Consider the following 18,636-nt stretch of genomic DNA (forward strand, 5'->3'; position numbering starts at 1 on the left):
TTAGAAAACAAAACAAAGAAACAGATCTCCCTTATTGGAGAATACGTTTTACTGTGGAATGATTTAAAAATTAAATGCATCGTGTATCAGATGTGAAGTTCTTTGGAGAGTTCTTATGAAATATTGCAGCAGGGTGTAGCAGGAATCAGGGAAGGCTTCATTTATTTGGTGACATTTGAACAAAGACCTGATATAAAGGAAGGGTTAAACCATCCAGATAGCTGAGTAAGAGCAAGTGTTTAAAAAGCCCTATTGTGGGAACAAGCTTTGGGTCTCCAAAATTCTGGAAAAGGCCAGTGTGGCTAGAGCGAAGTATCTGAAGGAACAAAAGGTAGGAAATGAAAAGCAGGGTTACGGGGGTGGGGAACAAAACCCTGCCGTGCTTGGGAAGCAATTATCAAGGCAACAACTTTTACTCTCTGAGGAAGAGAAAGCCAATGGAAGGCTGTAAGTCCAGTCATAACACAGTCTTATACATGTTTGAAGGAGATCGTCAGCTACTGAATTGACCATAGACTGTAGAAGAGCAAAGCCTTAACAGAGAAGGTACAGGAAGGTATCTTCATCTGAAGTGGTTGGAGAGGTAGGCAGGGCCAACTCCTGGGCAACATTGTAATCCAAGTTAAATATTTTAAACTTATTAATATGGTGGAAAATTATAAAAAATTTTTAACTAAAAGAATGTAATGAATAGATTTCTGTGTTTAAAATTGTGCTATCCAGTATGATATTCACTAGCCATGTGAGGTTATTAGGCACTTGAAATGCAATTAGTTTGAATTGAGATCTGCTAAAGTACATATGGGATTTCAAATACTTTGAGAAAAAAAATTAAAAATCCAAGGAATATAAAATATTTCAATGGTTGATTTAATATTGAAATGATAATATTTTGGATATATTGGGTTAAATAAAATATATTATTAAAATATAATTTCGCCTGTTTTTTTTTCATATTTTAATGTGGCTGCTACAAAATTTAAAATTATTTATATGTGTCTCACTTTATATTGCTGTTAGACACAGTATATTTAGAAGATCACTCTGAAGAAGGGATTAAAGTGGGCAATAATAGTTGCTGAGAGACTAGTTATTAGACTGTTCTCAAGAACAGTTCGAACATAACTAGCCTATTCTAAATATCTTAGGAGGTATTCTAAGCATTCTGAAAAGATTCTAAGAAGTGGAAAATTAACTGAAAATGCATCAGATAAGAAATAATTTAAATTCTTGTTTTAGCTACCAAAGAAAATAAAGAAAAGGTAACAATGTCTTGCGGCACAAAATTAAGTTATAAGCATGCTACTTTATATTCTGAACAGTGTCTTTGGCTGAAATTTGCATGGCTGATTAAAAGAAGAAAACAATATGCTTATAATTCTTCTCTATGTGTCTTATGGGTTCTATATATGTACATGTAATAAATATCTTTTATATTGTGGTTCTATGGCATACATATTCTTAATTTTAAATGCTCTTGCTCTACAAAATAACATAAAAAGTCTTTAAAATAATATTTAAAATGTTTTAAATATTATTTTATCTTAAAATAATATTTTAAATACCATTGCAATATTCAGAATGTAAGCTCCCCATTTAGATTTGTATATTCTCTATAAATTGACTAGTATATTAGAATTTTAAACATTGTTATAGATTAAAGGTATTTATTTGAATTTCAGGTCCAACTTTTTAATTTTTGGCTAATTATTAACAGACCTACCCTGTCAAATATGTTATTTTAAACTGCATATTTTAGTTGAAAACAATTATTTTATTGGCAAACTGTATAAGGTAGATTTATTGAATATTTTATGATACACTGCCTTATAACTGCTGTCATAAGATCACATTTAGTAGTTAAATATTTTTAAACAATACTTCAATTATGAAAATGTTAGTGATGTTTCTTATATATTATTTATCTATTCTGAATTTTCAAAATTTTAGAACAATATTTTAATGATAGTCTTTTTATTAACTATATACTATTTATTTATTAACAAGTTATTGAAGAGCCTATTGTTGTGTATTTGTGTACCACCACTCCCGGTTGATGTTGATATTGAATAACCAACCTCTTGATAGTAATTTTACTGTGTGGAATTGATAATTTTGCTTCTTTTGAATCACTAGATCATTTCTAAAAATATCACTATAAAAGTAAACATAAACTATCAAAAAAATTCAGTTAAAGCATATACAAAAGAAAATTTAGCCACTAAGAAAGGTGTCAAAGACATACTTTCACCAAATCAGAATTTTTTTCTTGTCTACTCACAAGAACTGAAGGGAAAATAGAATGTAAATACATTTTGAGCAGTGTGATTTAATGTTACTTAATTCCATCTCTGGTAACGATACAAAATCATTTTCTTTACTGCCAGTTGTGGTCATCCCCATTCTTAGGTAAGCACTGATATTTTGTGTGCATGTGCCCGTGTGAGAGTGTGTGTGTGTGTATCTGTGTATGCTTGAAGTATGATTTTAAAAATTAGCAGCCTCAGCTAAAATATGATTGTATTGTGGTTTTATTAACTCTCAATAACTAATTTCATTTATTAATCTTAATATATATAACTTCTCTATATATGTGTAACACTGTACTCTGAGATCCAATGTGTATATAAATTATATTGTACATGTACAAGTAAAATAATCCTAGCAATAATAACTAAATTTTTTTTTTCTTTTTACAGCTTGCAGACCAGGATTCTATAAAGCTTTTGCTGGGAACACAAAATGTTCTAAATGCCCTCCACACAGTTTAACATACGTGGAAGCAACTTCTGTGTGTCAGTGTGAAAAGGGTTATTTCCGAGCTGAAAAAGACCCACCTTCTATGGCATGTACCAGTAAGTCTATACATTTTGGCTTTGGAAATTCTGTTTCCAACCCTTTTGGTCTTTTTATTCTAAATTTAAAAAATAAGTAAATGTACAAAATCTGGCATTATCCATGCTATTTTCTGTGATAACAGTCAAGGAAAAAGCTTCTCTCTCTACTCAGCATAGTTGCTTTGCAACTCTTTGTAAAGAATGTGTTTACTCCTCAAAATTCGTTTTGATTCATGATGTACAAATGCCAGCACTGGTTTGAGGCCCTACAAGTTTTCCTTATCCATAATCTGTCCTTAGGAAATTATAGCAGTTGAAGGCTGCATGAGAAGTTATGAACAAAACTTCTGTTCTTTGCTTCAACCCTTGACCATTTTAAAGCACATCAATTTAGGACCATATAGTTAATGTGTGAGGGAGATTCCAGAGGAAACTTTAAAAGTCATTGTGTTATTGTTATGTAGAAAAGTTCAAGTTTCCTTGACATTTATCTTTAAAGGCAGGTATTTTTGAGTTTTTCCACATTTCACCTCTTTCTTTCTCTCCAGTATTTTTGGTTAGAAGCAATGGAATGTTAAATCTAAATGTGAAGATCATTTTAATGTATACACCAATAATTTTAAATGAATTGTATTCTTCTGTTATTAAAATATTGTAAAATATTCGTACATTAAAAAATAAAAGTGAATATATTAATATATTGTTAAACTATGCAAAAGTAAAATATCACCCCTTAGATTGTTTTAAAATCTTGTTAAATATGTTAACATAAAAACACAATATATAAATTTAGAAAAAGCTAGAGGAGACTTTTTTTTTTTTTTAGAGACAGGGTTTTGCTCTTGTAGTCCAGGCTGGAGTGCAGTGGCATGATCCTGGCTCACTGCAGGCTCTGCCTCCTGAGTTCAAGCGATTCTCCTGCCTCAGCCTCCTGAGTAACTGGGACTACAGGCATATGCCACCACGCTAATTTTCGTATTTTTAGTAGAGATGGGGTTTCACCATGTTGGCCAGGCTGGTCTTGAACTCCTGACCTCAGGTGATCTACTTGCCTGGGCCTCCCAAAGTGTTGGGATTACAGGCATGAGTCACCGCCCCTGGCCGAAACTATTTTTTATAAAGAGTTACAGCTTGCAAGGTGGCCATCCTGCAGGCTGGGAAACATAGCCTCTGACCAAGACATGCACTTTGAGGGTGGTAAGAATGACAGGGATTTATGCTGAATGAGGTGGTCAAAGACACATATTAAATAAGCTATAGGAGTCATGAAATTTATGAAAGCAGAAACATGCACATGTGCAACTGAACTTCATGCCTCAGCATGGGACTCATGTACAAAAAATGGCCATGTTAGCACAATCCAAGGGTGGAGTTTTCAGCCCTCTGATGTCAAAAGGTGAAGCAGATGACATAGAAACCCTCACTGAGTATATTCTGGACTGGCCAGAACTACTCCACGGTTGGTGGTCTCTTATCAGGAAGGAATGCTGGTTAGTTGTTATGTCTAAACAGAAAGGGAGGAGCAGCATCAGATAGTTAGTTGATATCAGCAGTGGAGTGGGTCTTTAAAAAGGGCTGGCTTCTGTTTAACCCTTAGGGAAGAAAGATTAATGGTAGTGAAGGAGGGAGGTGTGTCCAGCCTCCCATCTCGTCATCATAGTCTGGATCTCAGTTTTAAGGTTTCTCTGGGGTAAGCTTGGCCATGAGGGCGTCTGTTCAGTAGGTTGGGGTATTTAGATTTTATTTAATTTTTATTTTTATAACAATAGTTTTTGGGGAACAGGTGGTGTTTGGTTTCATGGGGGAAGTTCTTTAGTGGTGATTTCTGAGATTTTGGTGCACCCATCACTCGAGCAGTGTACACGGTACTCAATGTGTACTCTTTTATCACTCACTACCCTCCCATCCTTCCCCACTCAGTTACCAAAGTCCATTATATCATTCTTCTGTTGTTAGTCCTCATACCTTAGCCACCAGTTATGTGAGAACATGTGATGTTTGGTTTTCCATTCCTGAATTACTTCACTTAGAATAATGGTCTCCAATTCCAGGTTGCTGCAAACACCGTTATTTTGTTCCTTTTTATTGCTGAGTAGCATTCTATACACACACACACACACACACACACACACACATATATATATAATGTAAATGTGATATAAATGTTAAATATATATATATATATGTGTCACATTTTCTTTATCCGCTTATTAGTTGATGGGCATTTGGACTGGTTCCATATTTTTTTGCAAATTGCAAATTGTGGTGCTATAAACATGCATGTGCAAGTGTCAAATAATGACATCTTTTCCTCTGGGTAGATAGATACCCCATAGTGGGATTATTGTATCAAATGGTAGTTCTCCTTTTAGTTCCTTAAGGAATCTCCATACTGTTATCCATGATGGTTGTACTAGTTTACATTCCCACCAGCAGTGTAAATGTTCGCTTTTCACCACATCCACACCAACATTTATGATTCATTTCTTAATTATGGCCATTCTTGCAGGAGTAAGGTGGTATTACATTGTGGTTTTGATTTGCATTTCCTTGATAATTAGTGATATTGAGTATTTTTTCATATGTTTGTTGGCAGTTTGTACATCTTCTTTTGAGAATTGTCTATTCATGTCCTTTGCCCACTTTTTGATAGGATTATTTGTTTTTCTTCTTGCTGATTTGTTTGAGTTCCTTGTAGATTGAGTTCCTTTGTCGGATACATAGTTTGCAAATATTTTCTCTCACTGTGTGGGTTGTCTATTAACTCTGCTGATTATTTCTTTTGCTGTGTGAAAGCTTTTTAGTTTAATTAGGTCCTATCTATTTGTCTTTGTTTTTGTTGCATTTGCTTTTGTGTTCTTGGTCATGAACTCTTTGCATAAGCCAATGTCGAGAAGAGTTTTTCTGATGTTATCTTCTAGAATTTTTCAGAACTTAGATTTAAGTCTTTGATCTCTATTGATTTGATTTTTGTATAAGGTGAGAGATGAGGATCCAGTCTCGTTCTTCTACGTGTGGCTTGCCAATTGTCCCAGCACCATTTGTTGAATAGGGTGTGCTTTCTCCACTTCATGTTTTTGTTTGCTTTTATTTTTATTTATCAGTTGCGTACGTCAGATATTAAGGTGAACATTTGCCCTTCCTGGTGATGAATTGGTACCAAAATTTTGCTTATTTTATTTACTTCCATAGAATCAAAACTAGACTTACATAACATCACATATTTCTTAGAGGCATTTCTTAGAGATGTCCCAATTTTTTAAACTTAACAAATGCAGTTCATAGATTTGTCTGTATGACTATAGACGTCCTTATAAAATGTTTTTATGGAACACATTTAATAAAAATGTAATACATTCATTGTTGCTATTCATTAGTAGATGTAATTTTGGCTTTCTGATTGTAAATGCTAAGTGGCTGCTTTCTTCGGAAAATTACAGCCTAGAAAATTACTACTTAGGTATTTTTTTTTTCTGTGAACATATTTTAAATTTATAAATAGCAAAATAAAACTTCTGAATATAATTTCTCACTTATAGAAAAAAGTTTTTAGCAGACAAATCTTCCTGTTACTATACATGTAATCTTTCTTGCATGGTTACTAAATAGTATTATATATATTATGGACAACATACTACAGCTTAGATAGTTGGTAGTATTTACAATAGTTACAGTCCTGTCAGGCAAGTATCCCTCAAAACCTATGTAGGAAACTGAATGGCTCTTTTAAGCGATAGAGGAAAATCTATTTTTATTTTCTTAGGAGGCTATAAGTAGAAAATTGGTAAATTGACAAAATAAGTTCCCATCAATGGAATCCTTTAGTAAAGTAGTGTACTCAATAATTGAGAAGACTTAGAGTTATTCAGCATGACAACCTAGTCAAAGGAAAATAAAGATGGGCTACAACAAGGTCTATGAATGTGATAAGCTTGTCAGTCATTTTTGAATCAGATATGTGTATTTTTCCACTTATCATTTTATGTCACTTGAATTTGCTTTCATTTCTAATTTCCTTTTTTAATGCTTTGATATTATAAATTATATTTCAGAAATGCTAGCCTACCTTTTTTATACAAAGTAGAAGCAAAGAAAGGTTTAATTCTGTCATTGGCTGGGCAGAATTTTAGACAGGGAACAGCATGCCATTGTTGCTATAGGGCAGGAAAAATAATTTTCCTTCTACCCTTCATAGTTCTTAGTTGAGACAGACTTCAGTAACAAAAGAGATTAGCAAGAGAAAAGCAAACAGTAATTTACTAACATGTACCTCATGTATACATTGGACATACCTAGGGAATGAGTAAATCTCAAAGAGGTAGCTTTGAGTTTAGGTTAAAATACCATCTTCAGCTGCAGCAAAGAAAGAAGAGTTTTGGACAGGGGAGCAGTAATGGGGAGGTAAAATCACAGTAAACCAGGATAAGATTTGTTATGTTGATTTAAGTCAGTGCCTTCTTCATGGATAAGAGTTTCTAGTGACTTAGTGATCCTTCTATTCCTGAGAAGACAGGGAGATACACTTACAAATGGAGATTTCCTTTGTAGATATAAATTTTCCATAGAAAAGGGTCCTTTCTACTTTGTTTTCTGAGCTTCTACTGTGTCTGCAGTTTGTCAAATAAATTGACTCAAAATAATCCTTATGCCAAAGGGGCATATTTTTGAGTGGTGTATTCTGGTTTCCTATAGCTGTATTTTAGGGTGGCATATTCTGATCTTCTCCAGTCATATTTTGGAGGGCATAATTTGATCTCCTACATTGTTACCAGTGATCAAAAGAGAGAACCCCCAAAGAAAAGTGAAATATAGAGCTTTAGTCAAGTTTCCTAGTCCAGACACAGGAAGCTTTCTTCTCAACGCTTCTCTCTGCTACTTCTTTAAGAGCTTACTTACTTTGTTTGGCAAAGACTCAGCTTAGTGCTGAGTTCACTATCTTTTAAAGCTAGATTTTCTCAGAGTGAATTTTGATGATGTAAGAGCAAAGGGAAAGCTACTCTTTCACCCTCTCCGAATGTTTACTAATATGAACTTACAATAGCCAGATTAATAGGAGAAAAATGCGTAGAAATGTATTAATGTTCATAAGCATGGGGGGCATATAAAACATGAGACTTGTAGAAGGTCCAGATGGTGAGGTTTATATACCCTCTTTGCAGGGGAAAGGAAATGGGGCATGTAGACAATTGGAGAGATAGTAAGTGATTTTTAGGAGAAATGAGTGTACCCAAGGAACAATGGCCTGGGAGAAAGTTCCTCTGAGTTCTGAGGGAGGTGGTGAAGAACGTGAAGGGTGGAACTTTAGTGTGAAGAAAAATGGTGTTATTATGCAGGTAAAGTATCTCAGGTAATCCCTAGGAGCTGCCTTCAGAAGAATAGACGAAATGTCTTTCTGGGTTTGGTAATGGCTTATAGTCGTTTCTTTTTTCCAGTGGTTAATTTTTCCTGGTTGTTTGATAAGATTCCTAGGGAAGGACTTTTAAGACAATGCATTTCTTCTGGATGAAGTTCCTTTAAACAAAAAAAAGAAACTTCAGAGAAATCCCCTATGGGTGCCTTGGGAATGAACGGGGATCAGAGAGACAGGCTGATGGGAAAGGTCAGAGAGAGATTTGGTTTTGAGGTTTATTTCTGAGGCCTTGCAGTTTCCTCTAATTCAGAGCACTCCACATGCCAAAGGACCATATTTTAGGGTGTGATTTTCTGGACCCCAAAAGCATTTACTGGATATGTAAGGTTGGGCAAATTATTTAACTTCTCCTAACTCCAAATGTACCATCTGTATTGATAACAACAATACATACCTCATACTGTTGTCACAATGATTTAAATGAGTTAATATTTGAAAAGTGCTAAAAACAGTACCTTGCACATAACGGGTGCTACATAAATGCTTGTTAAATTAAAAAGAAAGCTGTTCTGTTACAATTCATTTTGAAAGAGTGTCTGGTAAGTTAAAATTCAAACTATTAGAAATTTTATGTTGATGCTATTTTGTCAGGTTCGCAGCTTCCATCATTTGTATTCCTGCAAACTAAAAACAACAGTCATAATAATATACTGAATGCCTAAGACCTTTTCACATAAGATAGTAAGTCCTGCACCGCCAAGCCTATCATCTGATGCTGTTAGCAGTGGCAAATCTAACAGGCCCGCAGCGACTTGATTCCCGCCGCCTCACAGGAAAGAATTTGGCTGAGGGGCATAAGTCAGTATGAGACCAAGTCAAGTTTTAGAACAGGAGTGAAAGTTTATTAAAATGTTTCAGAGCAGGAAGAAAAGAAAGTACACTTGGAATAGGGCCAAGCAAGCACCTTCACAGATCCAGCTGCCTCATTTGGCCCTTTACTTGAGGTTATATACATTGGCATGGTACCGGGGTTTCCATTTCTTCTCCCCGATTCTTCCCTTGGGGCGCGCTGTCTTCAGGCACGGTGGCCTGCTGGCACTCGGGAGGGGCCGCATGCGCAGTGTGTTTACTGAAATTGTGCACATGCTCACTGGAGGCATATTTTCTTACTGAGTGTTCCTAGGGGAAGGTCATATACCAGTCAAACTGCAATTTTGCGTCTTATGCACATGCTTGAGCCCACTTGCCCAATTCCTGAGATCTTACTGGTAAGCGCCTGATCACCAGCTTCAGGTGTTTTCTATCTGTTGGGAGACTGCTGTTGCCTTTCACCAACTGCCGCCAATTATTATTTTCGAAAGATAGTTTAACAGCCACCGGACCATCAACTGGTCTTGCCTGACATTCCTGGGGTGGAGGGCCCTCTCCTGCCCTGTTCGTGTCTGCCTACTCTGGCAATATCCGTGAAGTAGTCTGAATCATACTTTGACTAGTACGGAGTGACCCTAGCAGTTATTACAATATATGCAAAAAAAAGCAAGTACTGTGAACTTCAAAACATTGTGTCTTCTAAAACTTAAAAGATGAGATTGTTGGGAAAGAAGATCAGAAAAATGACAAATTAAGAGGTTGTTGAACAATTACACTTAAGAGGTTCATGGTAAGTCCAGCAAGATATAGAACTTTTGGGGCCAGGAATTGAATTGAACAAGCAGTCAACCTTTCCTATTTTTCACTAACCACAAACATTAGCAATATTTTAATAGATATATATTCTCTCCATGCTACATATTGTATTTCTATGAATTTGTCATTATTTATTTCCTTTATTCTTATGGTGTATTATCTAAGGGTTGGAATTTAGATCATCAGTCATTCCCATCACTCTCTGGTGTCTTGGTCAATCTTAACATTTAAAACAGTGCTTTCAGAGAACCTTCTAGGGATTTAAAAGGAAGCATTTTTTGGTTTCAGGGGTAGAGAGAAAAGTAAAATTTTCACGTGTGTGATGAAACCGTTTTGAATGTATGATTAAAAAATGAAGAACTGAAATTGTGGAAATGAGTAACCAAAATATTTGGCTAGTAAATGGCCTAATAGGTGAAAATTTCATAGATAGGTATAGGAGGTAATCATATAAGTAATAAGATTTTAAGGATGCTAAGAAGCCCAGTTCCTTCATGCTTTTCTCAAAACAACAACAAACCTAAAACTTTTCTAGTACAATACAGCATGAGATTTTACCATTAAGAGTTTAATAAATTTCTTTGGGTTTATAGAGATGGTGTCTTTTTATTTCATAATCCCAGTTTATTCACATGAAGATTATTAGGTGTCTCAAATGGCTACAGTCTAAAGAAAATTATGTCTCACATTCAAAACTAATCCTTCCAGTTGCTGGGAAGTGATCTAATCTTTCAGTTTTCTGTTGGGCCTGGCTGTTCTTGTTTGTCTCTTCTCCTGACTTTTTGTTTCTACTAACTCCTTCCTCAGAACCTATAGTATATATTCAAATTTCTATTATTAAAAAATGCTCCCAGTCCAATTTTTTCTCTCCTCTAAAGCAAATACCTTGGAAAAATAGTTGTCATTGACTATGTCTACTTTACTCTATTGCATTTAGATGTTCCCATTCACTCTACTGCAAGTAGATTTTGTTTCTACTACTTCTTTTTTTTTTTTTTTTTTTTTTTTTTTTTGAGGCGGAGTTTCGCTCTGTCGCCCAGGCTGGAGTGCAGTGGCCGGATCTCAGCTCACTGCAAGCTCCGCCTCCCGGGTTCCCGCCATTCTCCTGCCTCAGCCTCCCGAGTAGCTGGGACTACAGGCGCCCGCCACCTCGCCCGGCTAGTTTTTTGTATTTTTTAGCAGAGACGGGGTTTCACTGGGTTAGCCAGGATGGTCTTGATCTCCTGACCTCGTGATCCGCCCGTCTCGGCCTCCCAAAGTGCTGGGATTACAGGCTTGAGCCACCGCGCCCGGCCTGTTTCTACTACTTCTAATAAACTGTGTAAGAAAAATTCACCAATGATCTTCGTTGACATTTTGTATTAGAAACATTTTTTGTCCTGTTATTCATGACACTTATCTCTGTTGATCATTCTCTTTTTCTTGCAACTCCCTGTTCCCTTTTGATCTAAGACATTGCAATCTCCGTTTCATCCTCCTAATTTTCTGATCATTTTGTTTATCACCATTTATGATTTTTCTTCTTTTGCTTACCTGTTAAATGTTAAATTTTCCCGTGTTCTTTGTGTTGTCCTTTTATCTTTTCATATGTTCTTCTTGTCTCCCATAATTTCAAATGCCGCCTGTAGATAGATGATGCCCATATTTTTATCCATATCTCAGTCTTCTCTCCTGAGGTTCAAAGTCTTCTAGACAACTGATTGTGGGATCTGATGACCTGTGTGTCCTATGGAAACCTGCCCACATCTCTGACCTTGTATTATAGCATACTCCCCTTGATCACCAAACTCCTGAACTTCAAAGATGCTGAACTTGTTTTCATTGTCAGTGCCAGCAGTTTCCTCTACTTGAATTGCTTTCCCTTTTAGGTCTCCTTCCTTAAGTTTTATTTTTGCTGTTCAGGATCAACTGCCAGCTTTTGGGACACGCATTTCCTGACTGCCCCCTCAAAATAAAATTCTTCGCAGTTACTCTTTTTTTGTCATTGTGCTTTCTTTTTTATAGATTATATCATTCTTTGAAAATACTTGGTTTATTTATATACTTGCTTCTGCATTGTCATTCTATCCCCAAGAGACTGCAAGGTACCTGGCATATAGTAGTCACTAAGAACCTGATGAATGAATAACTAATAATTTCAAGCTCAACCTGTGGTAGCCAATATTACTGATTTCTCCCTCAGACTGCTTATCCAGCCTTGCTTTTGTTTCTGTGTCCTGATGAATCCTCATCAATCCACCCATCCAAGCCATGAAGCTTAAGTCATAACCCCCTACCCCTGACCTCGAAATAGCCTTTTGGTTCTACTTTTTTGCATTTCTTCTATTCACACCTTGTAAATTCCTGGCCTTAACCTTTTAGTTAAGACCCTCAACTTTCCTTTGGGTTAATTTAATAATCTCCTAGCAAGTCTGTTCCTTTAGTCTTCCATCCTTCCTAAATATCTTCCAAATTATTGGAAAGTATTATTTCTGAAAGAAGAACAATAGCAATGAAAAACTTTTATCATATCCCCACTGCTGCTTATAGCCTTTCACATCTACAACCCTTCTTTGACAAAATTATAAGTCAATCTAAGGACATCCAAGGTCCAGGCTTGGTCTGTGTCTCCCTAACCAACTTTAACTTTACCAGGATTTCTCAAACAGTCTGGATCTTAATCTAGTTATTCCAGTTATACCAGCTACATACCTGCAGGTTTGGGCTTCCTTGTTCTTCTTTTTGTTGTTGTCGTTGTTGTTTTCTTTTTAAAAATTCATTGTGTTTCTTTTGCATAAACTGAAAAATATATTTTAAAAATTAGGAATAAGAAATTTAAAAAGAAATGCTGAATGTTTTATCTAATATTTTAATCTATTTCATACCCTCTTAACTTTCTTTCTCAGGTGACTCATTCATGTATGCTCTGTACTTTAAAGAATGAACTGTGGAGGACACTCCGCTCTATCAGTTCTTGATCAATTAGGGTTGCCTCTGGTTGCCGTTTGGAGTACAGGAGATCCTGCTATCTGCCAAGAAGTCTATTATCAGAATAACTGTCCAAGGCTTTTCCAGGCCAAAAGGGAAAAATAGTCACTGAGGTTGGAGAAAAAAAGTAGGCAAATAAAAGTTATTTTAAAAGTACTTGTCAAGTAGAAAACACAGAGTAGGAGACGATGAAGAGGAATGAAGTAAGAGTCTAATAGGTGGCTGAGTGAGATGTTAGAAAAAGCAAAATCCCATGGTCTTAGCACTTTTACTTTGATGGTTTTCATGTATTTAAATCAATAGAGAAGTTGTCTTTTAAAGCTGTTGAACAGGTGCTGGCAGATTAACACCTTTAACAAACATTTATGTTACCTACTTATAAAAGTTCAAACTTAAAATGTAAGTCATACACATGGGTAATTCTAATGCATACCCTTAGGATTTTGTTTTGTGTTGTTTTGATCATCTAAATATGCAATCAAACAATACCTACAAGTGAAAACATTTTGCTATAACATCCTTCTTAATACACAGGCAAATATCAAGGCTTTGTATTTGATATACAGTGACAATGATTGGGAAGAAAGCATAAAACTTGAATTTACATTTGCTCTAAAGCTAACGGTGTAAAGCATGGTTTCTTTAGTGCTGGAATAATTGGCCACTTGAGAAAATTATTATTCTCTCACTCTTACTCTGCGTAGAGCAAATAGCGGTTGAGATGTAGTTGGAGAAGCATTCTTTCCTCTTTTCAGCTGCTCTAGCCGCATCCCTCCTGGGGATGCTCAGGATGCTGACAATCCAAGTGTCCCTATTCTGCTGGTTCTCTCTTCTTCCCCCGCCATCTCTTTATTTTTTTTTCTCTTTTTCTTGAATGTAAGTTTTGCATGAAGAAAACCATTTTGGCCCCCTTGCTTTTCCATCTCACAACTGAAATGCAAAAGTACAGCTGATTGTTTAGGTGACTCATTGTACAGACAATGTAGCATTCACAATTTTACAGAGCCTAGAAAGGGAGAAATTGCAATGATAGCTTTTTTTTTTAAACCTCAAGCAAGCTGTTATATTTTAGACTTGACTTATAAAAATTACTTAAATATTCACTTCGTATATTGCAGTGCTGTATTTTTAAAATTAAAATGACCCTTACACTACTGAATAGACACCTATATGTAATGAATGCCCATTTCCCCAATTATAGATTAATGATAGATATCACTCGAGTTTGATGGAGTTACCTAAACACATATACTTTAATTTATATTTCAACAGAGCTTCTTTTATCAAATAATCTGGGAGAGTTTTCTCTATAAGAATTACTAAGTGGCCATTCTGCCGATATTGGAGAATCGAGTTACCACTTGTTGCCAGTGTGACTTTATTCCTGACCTCTGCAGTTGAAACTCAGAAAGAATTGTCACACTCAATATCATCTGTTTGTACAAAACAGATCATTACTAAGAAATCATTCATAATTTGAAACAGAACATCCATAATTATTGCTACAATGTTATGCATTTTGAGGAAAGTTTATTAATTTGCTTAAATTTATGCATTCATTGTTTTGCTTTTCCCTCTGAAATTATGACAGTGCTTGGACTCTTCATATTTCTCTTTCCATTTCTAATGGATGCTTGTCCAAAGGTAATTGACTCAAACATGAAAAAGGCCATATGTCAGTATGCATGATTTTTTCTATGGTATTAGGGAAGCTGGATAATGTTTAACTAAAAAAATCTAAGGCCAGGTCCTCATTATTTTATTTATATTTAAGTGCTCTTTTTCTCATTCATGTGATTATGTTTACTTTAACTATTGATCTGCATATTTATAATGCATTTCTGTAATTATTACACTTAGTTATTCTATGGACTAATTGACGTTTTCTTCCTGCACTGATAAGGATAGTTGATAGCTACCATTTTGGAAATTTCCCAAGCTAAAATTATGTACATGCTCTATGGCATAGAAACTTGAAGATGCAAATGCTTACTTTTCACGTTTTCAAGTGTCTAGAGAACTGTATTTTGAGAAATTTTTACTCTCTCCTAATGGGTAAAGAGATGGTGGCACCTTATTCTCTTATGGCTCTTTGTTAGTTAATCTCAGTTTTCGTAATATAAACATTCCCGTCTACTTCAAATAAGTTTCATGTAATATAGATCTGTTCTTACTAGCACTGATAAAATTTTATAAAAATTATAACCTTGAATTATCTGCTTTACAATACTTGTCAAAATTTGTACTGTGTGAAATATAAATCTTAGAGAATTGCACAAAACCATGCATTGCATTCATTTCTTTGGTTAAGGCATGTTACCTTTAGTTCAAGCTAGATTAGCAGACTTGTGCCTATGAAAACAAATACTTCAGTGTAATATATGCATTATTTGCTAAGTGTCGATCATATCTTCTATAAAATTGGGATATTAATAACCATTTTACAGGGTTATTGTGATGATTGAGTGAAAGAAATTATGTGAAATATGAAGTACACCCTTTACAGTGAGCTATATATTTTTCAATACATGCTTACCAGGTATAAACGTGATCAGCTCTGACAGAGGGTAGCAAGGAGTTGTCACAAAGGAGGTAACAACTAAATCAGAATACAAAGGGTGAGTAGGAATTTTTCAGAGAGCAAAAGGAGGTAAAGGCAATTCAGGAGCCGTATGTACAACGGCATTGAGATGCAGCAAAAGGGAGCAAGAGGCTAAAGAATGGATGGGGGTGTGGTATGAAGACACAGACAAAGCTGAGAAGTTTAGATTGTATTCTGGAAATGAATGGTATTTGGTCTATTAGATTTTTTGTTTGTTTGTTTTCTTTAACTATTAATTTTAAAAATAAGACAACTTCTAAAAGTTATCTAACTCCTAATTGATGGGACTATGCAAACATTAATACATAACAAGTTTTGTTTTAGGCATCAATTTAATTACTGAAAGTAGGTGCAATCATATCAAAGATAATCAGAAGCAATCCATTTTGCTATATGGAATGCAAAAGATTTGAAGTGTGCATACTCCTGAATTTTGAGTAATATTTACTTTGAAAACTTAAGTTTCAGTAACTCTTCTGTATATAAAATTATTTAAACGCTCTAAGAGCATTATTTAAGGGAGTCTTTTATAGGAAGGCAATAATCAGTTACTAATTTGTATGTTTTGAAAATGTGTATTTGACAGTACTTTGAAAACAAAAAATTGTATAAAAATACAGTGGACCCTAGAACAACATGGAGGTTAGGGGCACCAACCCACTCCCCACTTGCCATTGCAAACCTGCATCTAACTTTTGTCTCACCCCAAACTTAACTACTAATAGTCTACTGTTGACCAGAAAGTGTAATGAGAATATAAACAGTTGATTAATACATTTTGTATGTTATATATATTATATATTGTATTATTTCAATAAAGTAAGCAAGAGAAAAGAAAATGTTATTAAGAAAATCATAAAGCAAGATAAAGTGTATTTACTATTTATTAAGTGAAAGTGGATCATGATGAAGGTCTTCACCCTCATTGTCTTCAGGTTGAGTAAGCTGAGGAGGAGGAGAGAAAGAAGGGCTTGCTCTTTCTGTCTCTGGGGTGGCAGAGGCAGAAAAAGTGGAGGAGGTGAAAGGAGAGGCAGGAGAAGCAGGCACACTTGGTTTAACCTTTATTGAAAAACATTCTGCAATATAAGTAGAGCCATGCAGTTCAAAATCCATGTTGTTCAAGGATCAACTATACATTTTCATATTTGTTTGTCAGATTTTCTATCTATAGGCTGAATATGACATAATAGAGTTTTAAAAAATCTAAACAGATAAATACTAGGTGTCATTCTACCACTAATGAACTGCATAACCTTAATGTAATTATTGTCCTTTTCTGAACCTCATTTCTTCTTCTGAATATACTGATATGGTTCTTTCGTGTGCTGAGGTTGGAGCTCCAATTTTGTGATTGCCATTCATTTCCAAATAGAAAATATTTAATAAGCAAAACCTATAGATAGAGAAAGAAGTGATTTAGAGAAAGAGAATATGGAATTCTATTTACAGATGCTCCTATTAAATACATTTTTTAAAGATTATATAGGACGTAGATTAGATTAACAATATGGATGTAGATTAAAGATAAAATGAATAGTGAAGATACAAAGGATGAAATGACTTTTAGAGTTTAAAATTTTGTATATATAGAGAGAGAGCTGACAACTTATATTTTCAGTGTAATATTAATGCCTGTGGATATGCTTTTTCATCTCTACCTATTTACTTATTTTTCTGTAGTTAATTCTACAGTCTCACTGATACGTAAAAGCATTTACCTAAGCATCTTTAAATCGTTCAATGTGTTCTTTTAATCTTGTCCTTGACCCAGATTAGCATAGAACTATTTTTCTCTCATTTGTAAACTAAGAAATATGAATACATTTGTTTTCTGTTAATAAACCACACTACTACATTCTTGGCAGTCATTAAATTAACAAAGGTAGTAACTTAAGAACTGATTAAATATAGCTTAATAGGCAATTGTCTTTCATGACTTCGTATCTTCAGATATTTCAGTGAAATTTTTGTTATTCTTAAGATTTTAAAAAGTACCTCTGCAAACTATAACTAGCTATTGACTTAATTGGTAAACAGTCACTCTTCAGCCCATATGAAAAATGGGTTTAACATATTTTTATGATTATAAATGTGAAACATAAATCTCCACCGGGTGATGCAACAACTGAAATATGGCCCTTCAGCTTGTTCTTCTTCTGTGTCAGCCTTTATTTAAGTGTGTTCTGCAGAATGCTAGTATTCCTCTAGATGCTCCTTGGAAAAATAAGATTCTATGAAAAAATTTTTGGGAAATGTTGGATTCAACAAAGTGAAGCAAATAGGGTTAATTTTGTTTCAGCATCAGTCCACCAAGAATCTTATTTGAGCAACAAACTGATTTTTGTGTGATATTTCATGGGACTAGAAGTATTGCATAGGACATATTTTGAGAAACACAGTTATGTTTAAAAACAATTTACATTAACAACTTAAATGAAATAAAACAAAACAAAAATCATAGCACACCTGGCCTCTGCTACTCTAAGGGGAAAATTGGGACCTACCGGGACAGATGTTTTTCTGGTAAGGGAGCGACAGCCTTGCTATAAGCATCTCATGAGTTTTACTAGTAGAACACTGTTCCTTTATTCTTTAAAATTATAAAGTAGAAATTCAAATTGAAGCAAAAGAAAAGTGTTTCCTAGTTAAAAAAACTAGTGGAAAAATTGTACAATTTAGATAGTTTATTATATGATGGACTTGAAAAACAGCTAGTTTCAAATGAGAAAAATTGCCTTTTTCTTATGAAGTTAGTCTGGAGGGTGAGGACTGGAGATCGCTTTCTTTCTATGTGAATTACTTGTTTCTTTTAAAGAAATAAAATCTACGTAAGTAAATACCTGAGAGTTTTCAATACAGATGTCTCCAAAAGTGTTATTGCTGCCACGTTATTTTTTAAATGTGTCACATAATGTTTGTATAATTTATAAATGATAACAAAGCAATCAGGCCACATTCATAAAAGCCCAGTGACATGTAATTTAGTTGAATCCGAGGATTAGAATTAATTGTCTCTCTTTGTTCCAAGTTCTAAATCTTAGTAAATGATTCACTGCATATCATTACAGCTTAATATTTGCATGAAATCATGAAATCACAGTTTAGCTGGCATAATTTAACAGCAATTAAAAAGCTATTTAATCATCATGCAAATTGGTATGAGGACCCTTGAGTAAGAAGGGTGTCAGCCTTCT

General features: G+C 34.7%; 1 protein-coding gene across 3 annotated transcripts in view; it reads left to right on the forward strand.

The window, feature by feature from the left end:
- The window catches only part of EPHA6 (EPH receptor A6), a 954,858-nt gene that overhangs the window by 417,627 nt on the left and 518,595 nt on the right, over positions 1-18,636 (forward strand). For all 3 annotated transcript variants that reach the window (XM_007986130.3, XM_073009668.1, XM_073009669.1), the window contains one exon: positions 2,700-2,855. In XM_007986130.3, coding sequence (XP_007984321.1) covers positions 2,700-2,855 — 156 coding nt within the window. The remainder of the gene's footprint in view (positions 1-2,699; positions 2,856-18,636) is intronic.

This window comes from Chlorocebus sabaeus, chromosome 22, assembly GCF_047675955.1.
Source record: "Chlorocebus sabaeus isolate Y175 chromosome 22, mChlSab1.0.hap1, whole genome shotgun sequence".
NCBI lineage: Eukaryota > Metazoa > Chordata > Mammalia > Primates > Cercopithecidae > Chlorocebus > Chlorocebus sabaeus.